This window comes from Perissodus microlepis, chromosome 22 (genome assembly GCF_051167445.1).
Source record: "Perissodus microlepis isolate ML-2025 ecotype Zambia chromosome 22, ASM5116744v1, whole genome shotgun sequence".
NCBI classification, from domain to species: domain Eukaryota; kingdom Metazoa; phylum Chordata; class Actinopteri; order Cichliformes; family Cichlidae; genus Perissodus; species Perissodus microlepis.
The window spans coordinates 15998140-16010916 of record NC_140481.1 but is presented as its reverse complement, the minus strand read 5'-3'; the positions used below and the strand labels follow the sequence as shown (position 1 = coordinate 16010916).

Here is a 12777-nt window from a genome sequence, read left to right as displayed (position 1 = left end):
CTTGAATAAGTCCACACAAAAAAGCTTTCCCCATCTGAGGAGACTGTGGCTGTCATCCAAGTTTGGTGACAAAGGACAGAACTGGGCCTTTTTCTCTCTTTCATCCTCTCCTACCCTCCCCCCTCTGCCTTGCACACACTCACACAATGCAGTTCCACTGAGGGAAAGGGAAGTCCAACACCTTACCAAATTTAAACCGAGGCTGGTTACACGTATGGGTCTGTGTTCCTCTTCAAAACAGGCAGAAGGCTCGATATCTGCGTGCATGTTTGTGCACAGTAAGGCCAGGTAGGCAAGAGTGTGTGTGCTTAGCAGGTGTGGACAGCTACAAGATACATCCCACCTCCACCCTGCAGTTTGCAGTTTGGTAAAACATCCGCGTGAGTCATATCACACAGTCAGACAAATACACAGTATCAGCACGCACGCACACACACACACACACACACACCTTCACAGCTGAGAGCAGCTCCTTGCGGACTAATTCTGGAGGGCGTGTTCACTCCGTTTACTCAGCACACAAGCGTCGACGTACACAGACAAACACATCGCACTGAGGAAAACTTTTCCTGAGAACTTTCCCCCCCGATGGAACCAGTGGAAGCTGTCAAATAAGGTAACCCGGTTTTTCTTTCGTGTGTTTCTTTCTGTGTTTCTAACAGAAGGGAGAGGAGAGAGTTTAATCTTTAATCTTTAAAGGGAAAAGTTGCGACAGGTGTTTCCTCTCTCGCGGTAGATTCGTAATGAGAAGAAGTGCACTGACCTATTTCTTTTCCCCCTAAAGGGCACTTCGCGTAAATAAATAAGCCTAAATAATTAAACCTATTAACAGTCTTAAAAACAAGTGTTCAGTCATTTTTAGAGGTTTAAACCTATATAACAATAAAAAACACCAAAGGGGTGCTTTATGGAGGAACTATTGATAAGAACAACAACGTTGTTATTAATATTACTCGGCGTGTTTTGTGAAAACTGGAGCACTTTGTGCGTGGCGTTTTCTAACCTACCCGTTGACAGGCGAACACGTTCCTGACGCGCATGCGTTAACTTCTCAAAAGTAACTAGCCTTGGGCGTTGGGGACATGAAAACTCATTAACAGTTATTACATGGTGGTGCAGAAGGTTAGATCATCCATCTCGGCCTTACATTAGCTGAAAGTGAATTCAGTAGTAGGTTGTTATTAATCTTTTTGAATGTAGTTTTTTAGGCTGTCTACAGTAGAGTACTTAAGAGTAGGAGGGAGTGAAAGTCACTGAAGACAGGAAAGGCTCACCTGGAACAGCATGTATCAAAGCTTCAAAGAGTACTGCATCCTGAAAGATACCAGTGAGCTCGCTTCAGGTGATTTAAAGAAGAAGAAAAGAAACAGCTTTATTATAGGTTTCCTCTTAAGCATTTCTCTACTCTGTTTCATGTAAATGACAATTTGTGCAGTTTGTAACCTTCAGACCTCTCTGAGCAAAGTAATGTCATCATTAACCAAATTTTACATGTGGGGGAAAAAAAAGTTTACAGGACTCTGCTCAGTCCTTTAAAAACAAAAAGTACACCCTATGATTAAACCACTTGTAGAAATACCTTTAGCAGTATTAACTTGAGGTGATTATTTCTGTGTGACTTATTCCCCCACAAAGGGTCAACATATGTGGATGAATTTGGTCCACTCTTCTTACACAACATCATCAACATTGCTTCAACTTATTGTGGTTTGCAGGCTCTCTTTGATGCACAGCTGTGTCGTCACAACATTTCAATCAGGTTAAGGTCTAGACTTTGACTGGGCCATTGCATCACCTCGATTCATTTCCTTTTCAGTTGTTCTGCTGTAGATTTGCTACATTTGACATGAATATTTTGGTTATACAAAGGGGCTCATGGTCAGCTCAATGACTGTGAGGTGCCACGCCCAAAACATCCCCCCACTTCACCACCTGCTGACAGCTAGTATGAGGCGTTTGGTTGTCATGTCCCCCAAAAGGGCCAAGGGGATGAGGAGTAACAATAGAATGTCCAGGAGAAAAAGAAAAGACAAAAAACTTTTATTAAAAAGGACTTAAAGAGATGGCTACACTACTATAACAATCAAACAAATATATCAACAAACTAAAACACGCTGAAAAGAAAGGAAATCATTAACAAACCAAAGAAAAACACCGCTGCTGTCAGCAGCTACTCACTGGTAGCTCAAACACACCACTAAATGCTCTGTAACAGTACACCTAAAACCAGTCATTTGCAGCGGGGGGGGGGGGGGGGACAGCTACTCACTGGTACCTCAAACCCCACACCTAAGCTCACCACAGCACTCACTCTGAGTGACTAAGTAGGCCGTCACCAGCTTTTATGCAGTTTGGTGGTTAATTGCTGAGTGGAGCCAGCTGTGCACCAGCTCCTCAGAAGAAATGGGTGGCAGCTGAAGTCAGAAGGAAAGGAAAACAGGACACACACGCAAAGTTTGCTAGGGCGTGACAGTAGTGCTGTGCATCGTGGCTAAACACTTTGCCGTTGTCTCTTTAAAGGACATTGTTTCAGAGGTCTTGTGGTTTATTTAGAACTTTGCAAACCTAATCTGTGCTGCCACATTCTTCTTAGAGATAAGAAGATATGTCCTGTTTAACACTGTCATGAATTTAACATTTAACATGCTAACTGTGGCTGTAGCTCTTGGGTTTTCTGCAGTTTCTCTGAGCATTACATGGGCTGACCTTGAACTTAATTTGATGGGACATCCACTCCAGTGAAGAACGTGGCATTGTGTTAGCATAGAAGTAAAGAGCAGCAAACTTCCCAAACTTGTGCTTTTAAAGAGGCACTCACACTTACTGATAATCCTAAATGAAGTGCATTTGATTAGCAGGACCTGACTGCTGATTACCTTCTTAATTCCAATGGGAACAGCAAGATGTACTTAGTTTTTTATAGAAATGTGAACTTTCTTTTTCAAATGACTTTAACCAGACAAACCTTCATTATTGTTAAGAGGAAAAAAAATCCGGAAAGGCTAGTTTGCAGAAATTTTTTTTTTCAATGCACTGAAATGAAGAAAAAGAAACAAAAAAAAAAAAGTTTTTGTAGAACAGTGGATTTTAAATGTATTATAATGAACCTGATATATTGCACATTCATGTTATGTTCTAATCTCAATGTCTAATGAAAGCAGTAAAACTGTACTGTTGACTAGTCAAACACACTTTTGTCTTAGGCATGGAAGGAAAGCAGGGAGACTCCTCACTTGACTTGAGCCACCTGACGGAGGAGGAGCAGACCTCCATCCTGCAGGTTGTACAGCGTGACTTGGAGTTACGTCGCCGTGATGAAGGACGTGTAAGGTCAGAGGTGACTATTTATTAAAGTCTGACTGATACTATGTGTGCTAATCTCTTCGGATGTTTGTAACCGTATGGGTGGGATTGGTCCTCAGGCATATATTACTTTCTTTGGTGCTGGTGCAAAATCTCCCTTTAGTGTTCAGGTCAAGTAAGACAGTTGGTGATCAATTATAATTATTTCCTTAACCTTCGTCACATGTTTTTATCGATTTTTTTTGCAATAACTTTTAATTAAGCTGCTTTGAATATCAGGTGTTACAAAGAGTGTCTCTCTGTTGATGATGCAGAACCCTCGAGCAGAGAGAGACGAACTCAACCCATCTGCGCTTCCTGTCAGGGGCGTGGTTCAGCGAGGAGTGTAGCAAACGCCATCTCAACTGGACTTCGGGCTGCGACCTGGTCCACGCCACCATCCGCCACAGGAAGACAAAGAGCAGAGGTCAGTTTTCAGTTCATGTAGTACAACTGTCAGCGATCAGCAGGACTGTTTTCTGTCTGTCTGTGATTACTGTCTGTGATTGCTGACAGATATGCCCCTGAATGGACTTTTCAACATAGAGCGAGAGGACAACAACAACACTTTACTCGAGTCTGAAGGAAGTGTGAAGGACAGCAACCAGGAAGAGACTGAAGGGTTTGTGGGGATGACTGTGAGACAAATGGACTGATTGTAACATTTATCTGCTGCTACATCTCCCAATATTTGTTTTCAGGACTCAGAGTTTGAAACCGGTACCCACATCCACAGTAAACGGACCCGTGTCACAGGTTTGTGCATGCATTCTTCTTCCCCTTTTTCCATTCTTGTCCTAATAACCATGTAAATACGAATAATTTACAGGGTCTCCAGCACAGTAACAGCTCCTCATCATCCAAAGGTATGAAATTCCTCCCCTGCTGTGTCTGTGCCTCTCTAGCCATCCCTCAGTAATGTTATTAACTCAATGTTGTGCTCACAGAATGTGAAACCAGAAGTAACGGCCAATCGGAGGAACCTGAGGTGATTATACCACACACCCACAGATTACCATGACTAATGGTTCTGGCAAACACTGTTGAATTGGTCTTTATTGTATCTCCTATTCAAAGACACTGAGTCAATATTTGTCATTTTTCAGTGTATAAATCCAATAAACAGCCAATGCAGTACTTCAACGATCATTTTCATACAGTGGCTCCAGAAAGTTGCGCAGTTTTTGTTGTGTATTTAATTATATATTGATCAAATCAGTCATCACTTACAATCAGTTTTTACTCGATAAATCAAAATGTCTCATTTGTTAAAATTTCAGACTCATTGCAATGGTTCTCAGGAGGCTGTGTTACAGTTGCAAGCAAAGGAAAAGAGGAACTCAGCTAGACTCGTGCAGCATATAGAGAATCAGTTTTATCAGCAAACTTAGCAAAACTGCAGTACTCTGCAAAAGTCTTGAACCACCTTTCATTTCTTTATATTTTGCTTCCAAGAAGTCGGACTTTCTTGTATTTTTTTTTTTTTTTTAGTTGTTTTGAGCACCAGTTCTCAAGGCTTTCTGAAGGTCTTTCAAAGTTTTTCTTTGGGTGCTTTTTCAGTCATTTTTTTATCAGTCTGACCATTTTCAGAGGATTGTTTTCTTGGTTAGTTTTTGGATAAATAACTGCACCTAATTCAATGGATGAACAAGTGATTAATCTACATGCATACATACAGACTATTTAGCAATAAATAACTAAACAAACTGGCCCTTCAGTTGATCTGTTTACTGTTTACTGAAGCCTCATCACAAAGGGTCTCAGTAGAGAGGTGGCTGTCAAGTAGCCATTCTTTAGGAAGGGAAACGGGGAGAAAAAGCTCAAGTGCTGAACTGAAAATCAGTGGAAATTTGTCATTTAAATCTGTAAAAAACAGTGGAGCATTTGTCTTGGTTGGGACTGTATGGCAGCCAGTGGTGTTTGAGATTTGAATCATTGAATTATGAGCAAATAAAAGTACCATCAGATTTGGATCCACCATTTAATACCTTCTTTAAAGCAACTGATTGGTAACAGTTTCATTTTTCAGCATAATAATGACCTCAAACATGCTGCTAATGCAGTAAAAGCATACATGGATAGAAAAACAAACAATGGGAAGCTATCAGTCATGGAGTGGCCTCCCCAGACAGGGACTTCAACGTTATTGAAGTATTGTGAGATCATCTTGACAGAGAACAGAACAAAAGGCAGCCAAGATCCAAAGAAGAGCCCTGGACGTCCTTTAGGAAGCCTAGAGAACTATTCCACAAGATTAATTGATAAGACAAAAAAAGCTTGTCTGAGAGAGTTCAGACTGCGCTGAAGAATAAAGGTGATCGTACGAAATGCTGACTTCTAACGTTATTAGTATTGTATTAACACTGTTTTTCCCTTCTATACTTTTTTCCAAACATGTTTGTATGTTTCATTTAGTTCCTGCACCTATTTCCATTTTTCCTAGCAACAAACAAGAAATGAGGAGACATTATTAATCAAGATATATGCAAAACAGGAGAAGTGCTTGCTTAGTAGTGCAAAAGACTTGGTCTGAGTATAGAGTCCATATGTGAGTGGCCTGAGTGACGAGGGTTACTCAGACCACGGTTCAGATTGATGATGTGTGGAGGATAGTCCGAATGATGGGTTGCCCATCATGTGGGCGATCGTGGCTCAAGAGTCGGCAGTTTGTCTTGTAACCGGAAGGTTGCCGGTTCGAGCCCCGGCTCAGACGGTCTCGGTCGTTGTGTCCTTGGGCAAGACACTTCACCCGTTGCCTACTGGTTGCCTACTGGTGGTGGTCAGAGGGCCCGGTGGCGCCAGTGTCCGGCAGCCTTGCCTCTGTCAGTGCGCCCCAGGGCAGCTGTGGCTACAATGTTACCATCACCAGTGTGTGAATGGGTGGATGACTGCATGTAGTGTAAAGTGCTTTGGGGTCCATAGGGACTAAGTGAAGCGCTATACAAATACTATAGATGAGACTTAAAACAGCCCACTTCCCCACTGATTACCTATAGAGTAACAGAATGGATGTTCTGAACTTACCTGGCTTATAAAAGCAGAAACTTCAATTGACTGAACATGGTTTAGAAAAGCACACACCTTTGTTGTCTGTGTAAAGATGTCACAATCCACTCTGCATGTCAGGACAAAGATCAAGACACGAAGCCCAATGAATCCTCTATATCCCTGTGATAAAACTCTGGAGAGGGATAAAGGGCAAGGGCATAGAGAAAACCCCATTTGCAAAGCTTTCAGTGTCCCCAGAAAGAAGAAGGAAGCTTGCTTGTAGTTCACCAAACAGCATTGAAAAGTCTTCGAGAGCAGGAGGAAAAAGATTCTCTGGTCCAATGAGACAAGAATTTAGCTACTATCCATGGAGCACAGAGTAAAGGATAAAGTCTGAAGATGGAAAACTCTTTGGGTTATTTGTCAGCTGGACAAAGCTGAGAGAAGGCTGAATACAATCAAAGACAGAGAGGACACTAAAGAAGCAACCTGACATGGGGATAAACACATCACCTTTCAGCATATCAGTGAATCAGTATTACTCAGGAGTGTTTTCTGGCAGTCTGGATTGTCCAAGGTAAAATGAGATCTGCACGGAGAAGGCAGCAAACGGGTTGATGGATGCTTTCTCGATCCGGTCTGATGAGTTTGAAGGAATCTTCTAAAAAATAATATCAGAAATAATCTAGATGTGTGAAGCCAGTACAGAGTTATCCAAGAAGACTGAAATCTGTTATTGCAGCCAGAGGGGCTTCTACTGAGTGGTAAATTATGGCTCTGGGTACCTTTGTAAATGAGACATTATTATGGTGTATTGAGTGTGTGTGCATGTTCGTGTGTGTGTGGGTGGTTGGGATGCCACTTTTACCCATTAAAAACTCCTTCAAAGTATACTAAAAGTTTATGACAGATGTTTTGTGTCTAATTATAACGCTGCATAAGAACTGTGAGAGTGTGTGTGTGTGTGTGTGTGTGTGTTTAGGAAGACTTAATTGACAACTGTAATGGGGACACTGACTCGCTGAGCAGCCTGACAGAGACGGATCCTTCTTCTCTGAGAACTAACAGCTCCACCAACAGTCTTCATTCGGGCTACGTGGTACATGCACATACACACGCACAGCATACTGGCATGCACGCACACACATTTGATTAATTGCCTATTTGGCGACGCAAGATGACTCAGCTCAGGACAATGACGTAGGAGCTGATCTTTCCTTTGCGTATGTGTTATAGCTCAGCGGTAGCATGATGAGTCTGTTCAGCTCGGGGGATTTCGGAGTGGTGGAGGTGAGGGGCCGTATCCAGTACTCATTGGCTTACAACAGCCAGAGGGAGGAGCTGCAGGTCAAAGTGTATCGTTGTGAGGACATTGCTGCAGCACGCAAGAACCGGTCTGACCCGTAAGTGACTGCATGTTTGCATGCATGTGAAAGTAGATATTCAATCAACGATATCCGGGCCCATACGGAACCAGTCTAGCAACGGATGTGTGTTTTTCACAGATATGTAAAAACCTACCTCTTGCCGGACAAGTCAAATCACAGTAAGAAGAAGACTTCAGTGAAGAAGAAGACCCTAAACCCAGTTTATGATCAGACACTCAGAGTGAGACTCTCTGTCATTTACGTGTTACATAAAATGTCAATCACAGAAATCCCCCACCAGCATTTAACTACAGTTACCTAAATAACAAAAACACACTCATGATGTATGTTCTTTCAGTATAAGGTGCGGATCGGGGAGCTGCGGAGTCGGACCCTGAACCTCTCTGTGTGGCATGCCGAGCCCCTGGGGAGGAACGTATTTCTTGGGGAGGTGGAGGTGACTCTGGCGCTCTGGGATTGGACCTGCACACAGCCTCTGTGGCAGGACTTGCAGCCACGGGTAGGAAGGACCTGGCATCAACGAATGGCATGCAAACACACACTCTTGTAGTTGCATAAATTAGTGTGTGTGTTTGTGTTTGAATGGTGCCAGATAAATATTTACCAGCCCACTGTGGTGCCTGCATCTACATTTGTTTAGTATCTGAGTGTCTTTGTAGCAGCAGTTACGGCAGCTTTGTTGGAGACAGAATGTGGGGAGGTGTCTCTTGTGTCTGGGAGAGCTGAAGGGAGAGGAAGACATGCTGTGAATTTCAACTAGGTTTTATGTAACCTTAATCTTTCCCTGCTTCCACACTTTTCCTCCTTCCCCTTTTTCCTTCTTTTTCATACTGTCATTTCCTCTGACTTCATCTTTTTTTATTTTATGTACGCTCTGTCACAGGTTTATCTGAGCCCAGACTCCATTAGCAGTCGTGGGAACATCATGTTCTCTATTAAATACATCCCAGAAGGATATGAAGGTGAGGAAAATACCTTAATACAACACGGATGCACGTTATATCTATGTACCACAATCACCCGAATCTTATGCATTCTGTGTGTGTGTGTGCGTGTGTGTTAAGGTGGCGGTTTGCCTCTGACCGGAGAGGTTCACATCTGGCTTCGGGAGGCTCAGGGTCTCCTGTCCAACAAAGGAGGTGCTGTAGACTCCTTTGTTAGAAGGTGCGTCAGCTCTGCACCACATTTCCTGATATTTTGTCATCAGTTATCTACTCTGTCATTACGTATAAGCAGCACATTACATGTCATGTTGCATTCTTATCAGTAATTGCAGAGTTCCCCGTATTTTTTTTAATGGGGATTTTCGCAATACATGATTCAAATGTGGTCAATCTCCCCTTCAGGGTCATGTCGTTGTGCACCTCTGCAGTGCTTCCAACATGACTACAAAACATTTCCTTAAAACTATATATTTTTTCACTCTACTTTTCATAGATGCACTCTGAACTTGTGATTACACACTGCATATCCTCCAAAACTAAGTGGCAAACTTTCATTTTGGAGAACTGGATAGATGTGCAAGTTGCAAATGAGGCTGGTGGTGAGCAAGGATTTGTTGGCATGGCAAAAAATGTTCAGACAAGCATGGTAACAATGTGGTTTCTATTAAAAGCACATTATGGTAAAATAACCTAAGGAAAAATAGCAGATTCACCTGGTCAGGTGGTCAGAATGGGACTCCTGTGGAGCAGTTTGGAAACTAGCAGTCACAGTGGAAGTGGTGCATAAGGAGATAGCCTTGAAAGGGAGGTTGGCCAAATTGAAATCATGTATGTTTTTTGGATTTTTTTTTATTTTTTCTTCCTAATGGGCAAAACTTTGTGATAGCATTTCATGAATATTGAATTATTTCCATATGCCTGTAATTTGAGTCTTTAAATAATCCCGCTAATTTACTTGCTCCACACCCCACAAGCTACATACTCCCAGATGCAAGTCGTCAAAGTGGTCAGAAGACCCGGGTGGTGAAGCACTCCATCAGTCCTACCTACAACCACACCATGGTATACGACGGCTTCCATACCAGCGACTTGAGAGAGGCTTGTGCTGAGCTGACGGTGTGGCAACGCGAAGGGTTAAAGACTCATGTCCTCGGGGGCGTCCGTCTGAGCTGTGGAACTGGTTAGATCATCTATATTGCACATTTTAATAGTTTAACTGAAAATCACATTAAAAAAGACCCTAACTATTTAGGGTTACAGAGGAAGAGATGATATGGAAAGAAAACTTGACCTCTGAGAAGTACAAAGAAGTGATGCAGCATCGTAATAAGGTCACATATTTATATAATTTGTGTTTTTTGAATAGATTGTGGTTACTGTTACACATAAATCTGACTAGAGAGTGACTATAAACAAAGGTGATTCTAACAGTTTTTGTAAATAATTTGTCAGCGTGTTGTGCTGGCTATTTTTTATAACTAGTGAAAAACAGTGAAAAGTGGTAAGATATCTCTGCATGATACATCCTTACATGCAATACTATCTAAGAGCCACGAGTGATTAGGGACTGCATTGTTTCCTCTTGTCTCCCTGTCTGTTGTTTGTCTCTGTAGTTGACTGGAGGCTCTGACAGGATCTCCTTGTCTTTGTGCTAAGCTTTTCAAATGGTGTCTCGTGGGTGCTGTGATACTTCACAGGTTTGCAGGAGGAAAGCACTTCCTGTGTTCGGGACTGGAACATTAATGCAATTGTTGCACTTGTCTCATATTTCTAGGCTTTGTCGACCGTGTCTTGAAAACCCGTCTAATTTTTTTCTATAGTGCTGATAGTTGAGACAACCTTAGAGTGAAATGCTTCATACTGAACTAATGCCTGCTGGCATGTCAGGCATTTCATATGGTCGTGTCATCGGAGCGAAGTCACCTCGCTAGTAATGCAGCGTCTCTGTTATTGATGTTTCAAAATCCTCGTCTGCTTGGTTGCTTTTGAAATCTACCTCATAGACTGCAAGATAGATTTAGCAGGTGTGTCTAGTGGCATACAGAAAACAGTTTAGTTTCCCTCAAGTACTTATCCTTAATACTGATGGTGTTTTTTTTGCTCGTAGATTGTGTTACTGTGCTTTATATGGAGTGGGAAGCACTCAAGATCAAATTGCAGGCAGAGCATCAGCTCCATTATGTCTCACTGCGAGGAAGATGATGTCAGAGAAGTGGTGGGAAGTAACAGCTTTGAAGGATTTGTTTTGTTACAGACAGATTTTGAGCAAAGTTGTGTTCTTCAAAGGGCAGAGCAGACTCCTGTTGACCGCTGAGGCTGTTTGTTGCTGTCAATTTTAGCTTGGAGGCTGTAGTCACGATTTCTCAATGGCTGTATGCAGAATTTTAGTCTGTTGGTTAAAACGTTTTCCTTCTTCAAATGGAGTGTATGTGCATGGACATGCAGGGAGTGTTTACATGTTTTTTGTTTCCATGACCTCTTTGAGAAAAACAGCTGCGGTAAAGTCCACAACATAAATAATGACCACACGTGTGGGTTTTCTGTAATGCCAGGTCAGAGTTACGGTGAGGTCGTCAGCTGGATGGATTCCACAGAAGAGGAAGTCACTGTGTGGATGTCCATGATTGAGAATCCAAACCACTGGATTGACGCAACGCTACCGATCAGAACTAACCTCACCCGGCGGTCTGAGTGACTCAGACGTATCCTGCACTCAAACGGAATCATTCGTATGCACGTTGCTATTATGGTCGGACTGAAGGGAAGCCATCTGAACATTTACCTCTCTATCACAGTGATGCACACTTAAACACACAGGTGTTTTTCATATGTTCATACTATATACTGTACATGGCACAGAAACACACAGGGAGGTGTAAGCAGTGGTATAATATTTTGCCTTAATGGAGTGGATTGGATCGGTTCAGTCTGGCTCTAATCTGGCAAAGAGGCACTTTTTTCTTATTCAGTGTAGTTTATGAAGTACAAATCTAAGTGTTGAGTCATTAGTGCCCTGGCTTAGTGACTTCTCTGTGATATTACATGAAATAAGAAGGGGGTGGGAGGTCTTTCCTTTTATTTCAAACTCAATCTCAGCCCTTTCAGACAATTTAAGAAAGGCAGGCCTGATGACTTTCACTGTGAGAAATTCTCCTCATTCAGATAATTGTATCTTTTTTAGGTATCACTATTGTAAATAATTTGGAAAGTCCTTGCAGCTGAATTCACTCAGCTAATCTCTTTTGACTGAATAGCTGACTACCACCTTGTGGTCAGACTGTATACAAATTCTCGACACACTGAGCAAATGACAGGGGGCGCAGTGACGGCTAAGGTCACAGGCAAAGAAGTGAGAAGAAAAGGGCCTGTTTCCATGTTTCCCTAAAAATAAAGTTTATTTTTCACATCAGCTATTCTTCTTTATATTTCTCAACAAGAAAAAATTTACTACATGAATCATGATTCATAACTTGTGTCCAGCAGATGGCAATATTTACAATACTTTTTCAAGCTGGAATAACAGTAAGTGTCTGTTTTTTGTGTCTTAACGTTTGCGATTTCTGCATCTCATCGCAGGTTTTCCTTAAGTTGCACCTTTCTTGTTGACACCAGATACTGGAAGTCCAGTATTATTGGTATAAAGAGGCTGTTTGAAGGCAATATTAATTGTTGAAAAAACGTCTGCAAGACACTGTAAGAATCAAATGTTATTGGTTTCATAGTTTCCCCTGAAACACTAAGCTCTTGTGGTGAATTTTTAAATGTCGGTCATTCTGTCTTTATATAATTAGGTTTACTATTTTATTACTTTTTATTATTGCCTTGGATAGTTATGTAATTCTAATTTTGTGTGCCCTGCAGTTATTCACCATTGAGGTTTCTTTCTGAGAACTGCAGTCTGTTTGATATCTGCTTCACAACACTGTCTGCTTAAAATAATGTATTAATCTTCTGCTCCTGTAAGCTTTTTGTCATGAGAAATTACAGGTTGTCCTTGTTTTCTCCTTGACTCATTTTTCATGTCTAATATGATATCTAGCCGAGAGACATCAGTTGAAAATTACTTCTAACTCTAGCAGGTCCACGGTGTTGAATCATCCTTGAAAAACTAAATT

The 12777-nt window shown here is 41.8% G+C and overlaps 1 protein-coding gene across 1 annotated transcript; it reads left to right on the top strand.

The window, feature by feature from the left end:
* The first annotated feature begins 153 nt into the window (after positions 1-153).
* On the top strand, positions 154-12664 carry LOC146362799 (synaptotagmin-like protein 1). The gene is made up of 15 exons (XM_084919086.1): positions 154-616; positions 3204-3330; positions 3618-3769; positions 3859-3964; positions 4044-4098; positions 4172-4208; positions 4290-4330; positions 7313-7429; positions 7567-7733; positions 7836-7938; positions 8056-8217; positions 8602-8680; positions 8783-8882; positions 9637-9842; positions 11215-12664. The coding sequence occupies exons 2-15, from the start codon at positions 3206-3208 to the stop codon at positions 11355-11357; spliced, it is 1593 nt and encodes a 530-aa protein (XP_084775212.1). The 5' UTR covers positions 154-616; positions 3204-3205; the 3' UTR covers positions 11358-12664.
* The last annotated feature ends 113 nt before the right edge of the window (positions 12665-12777 follow it).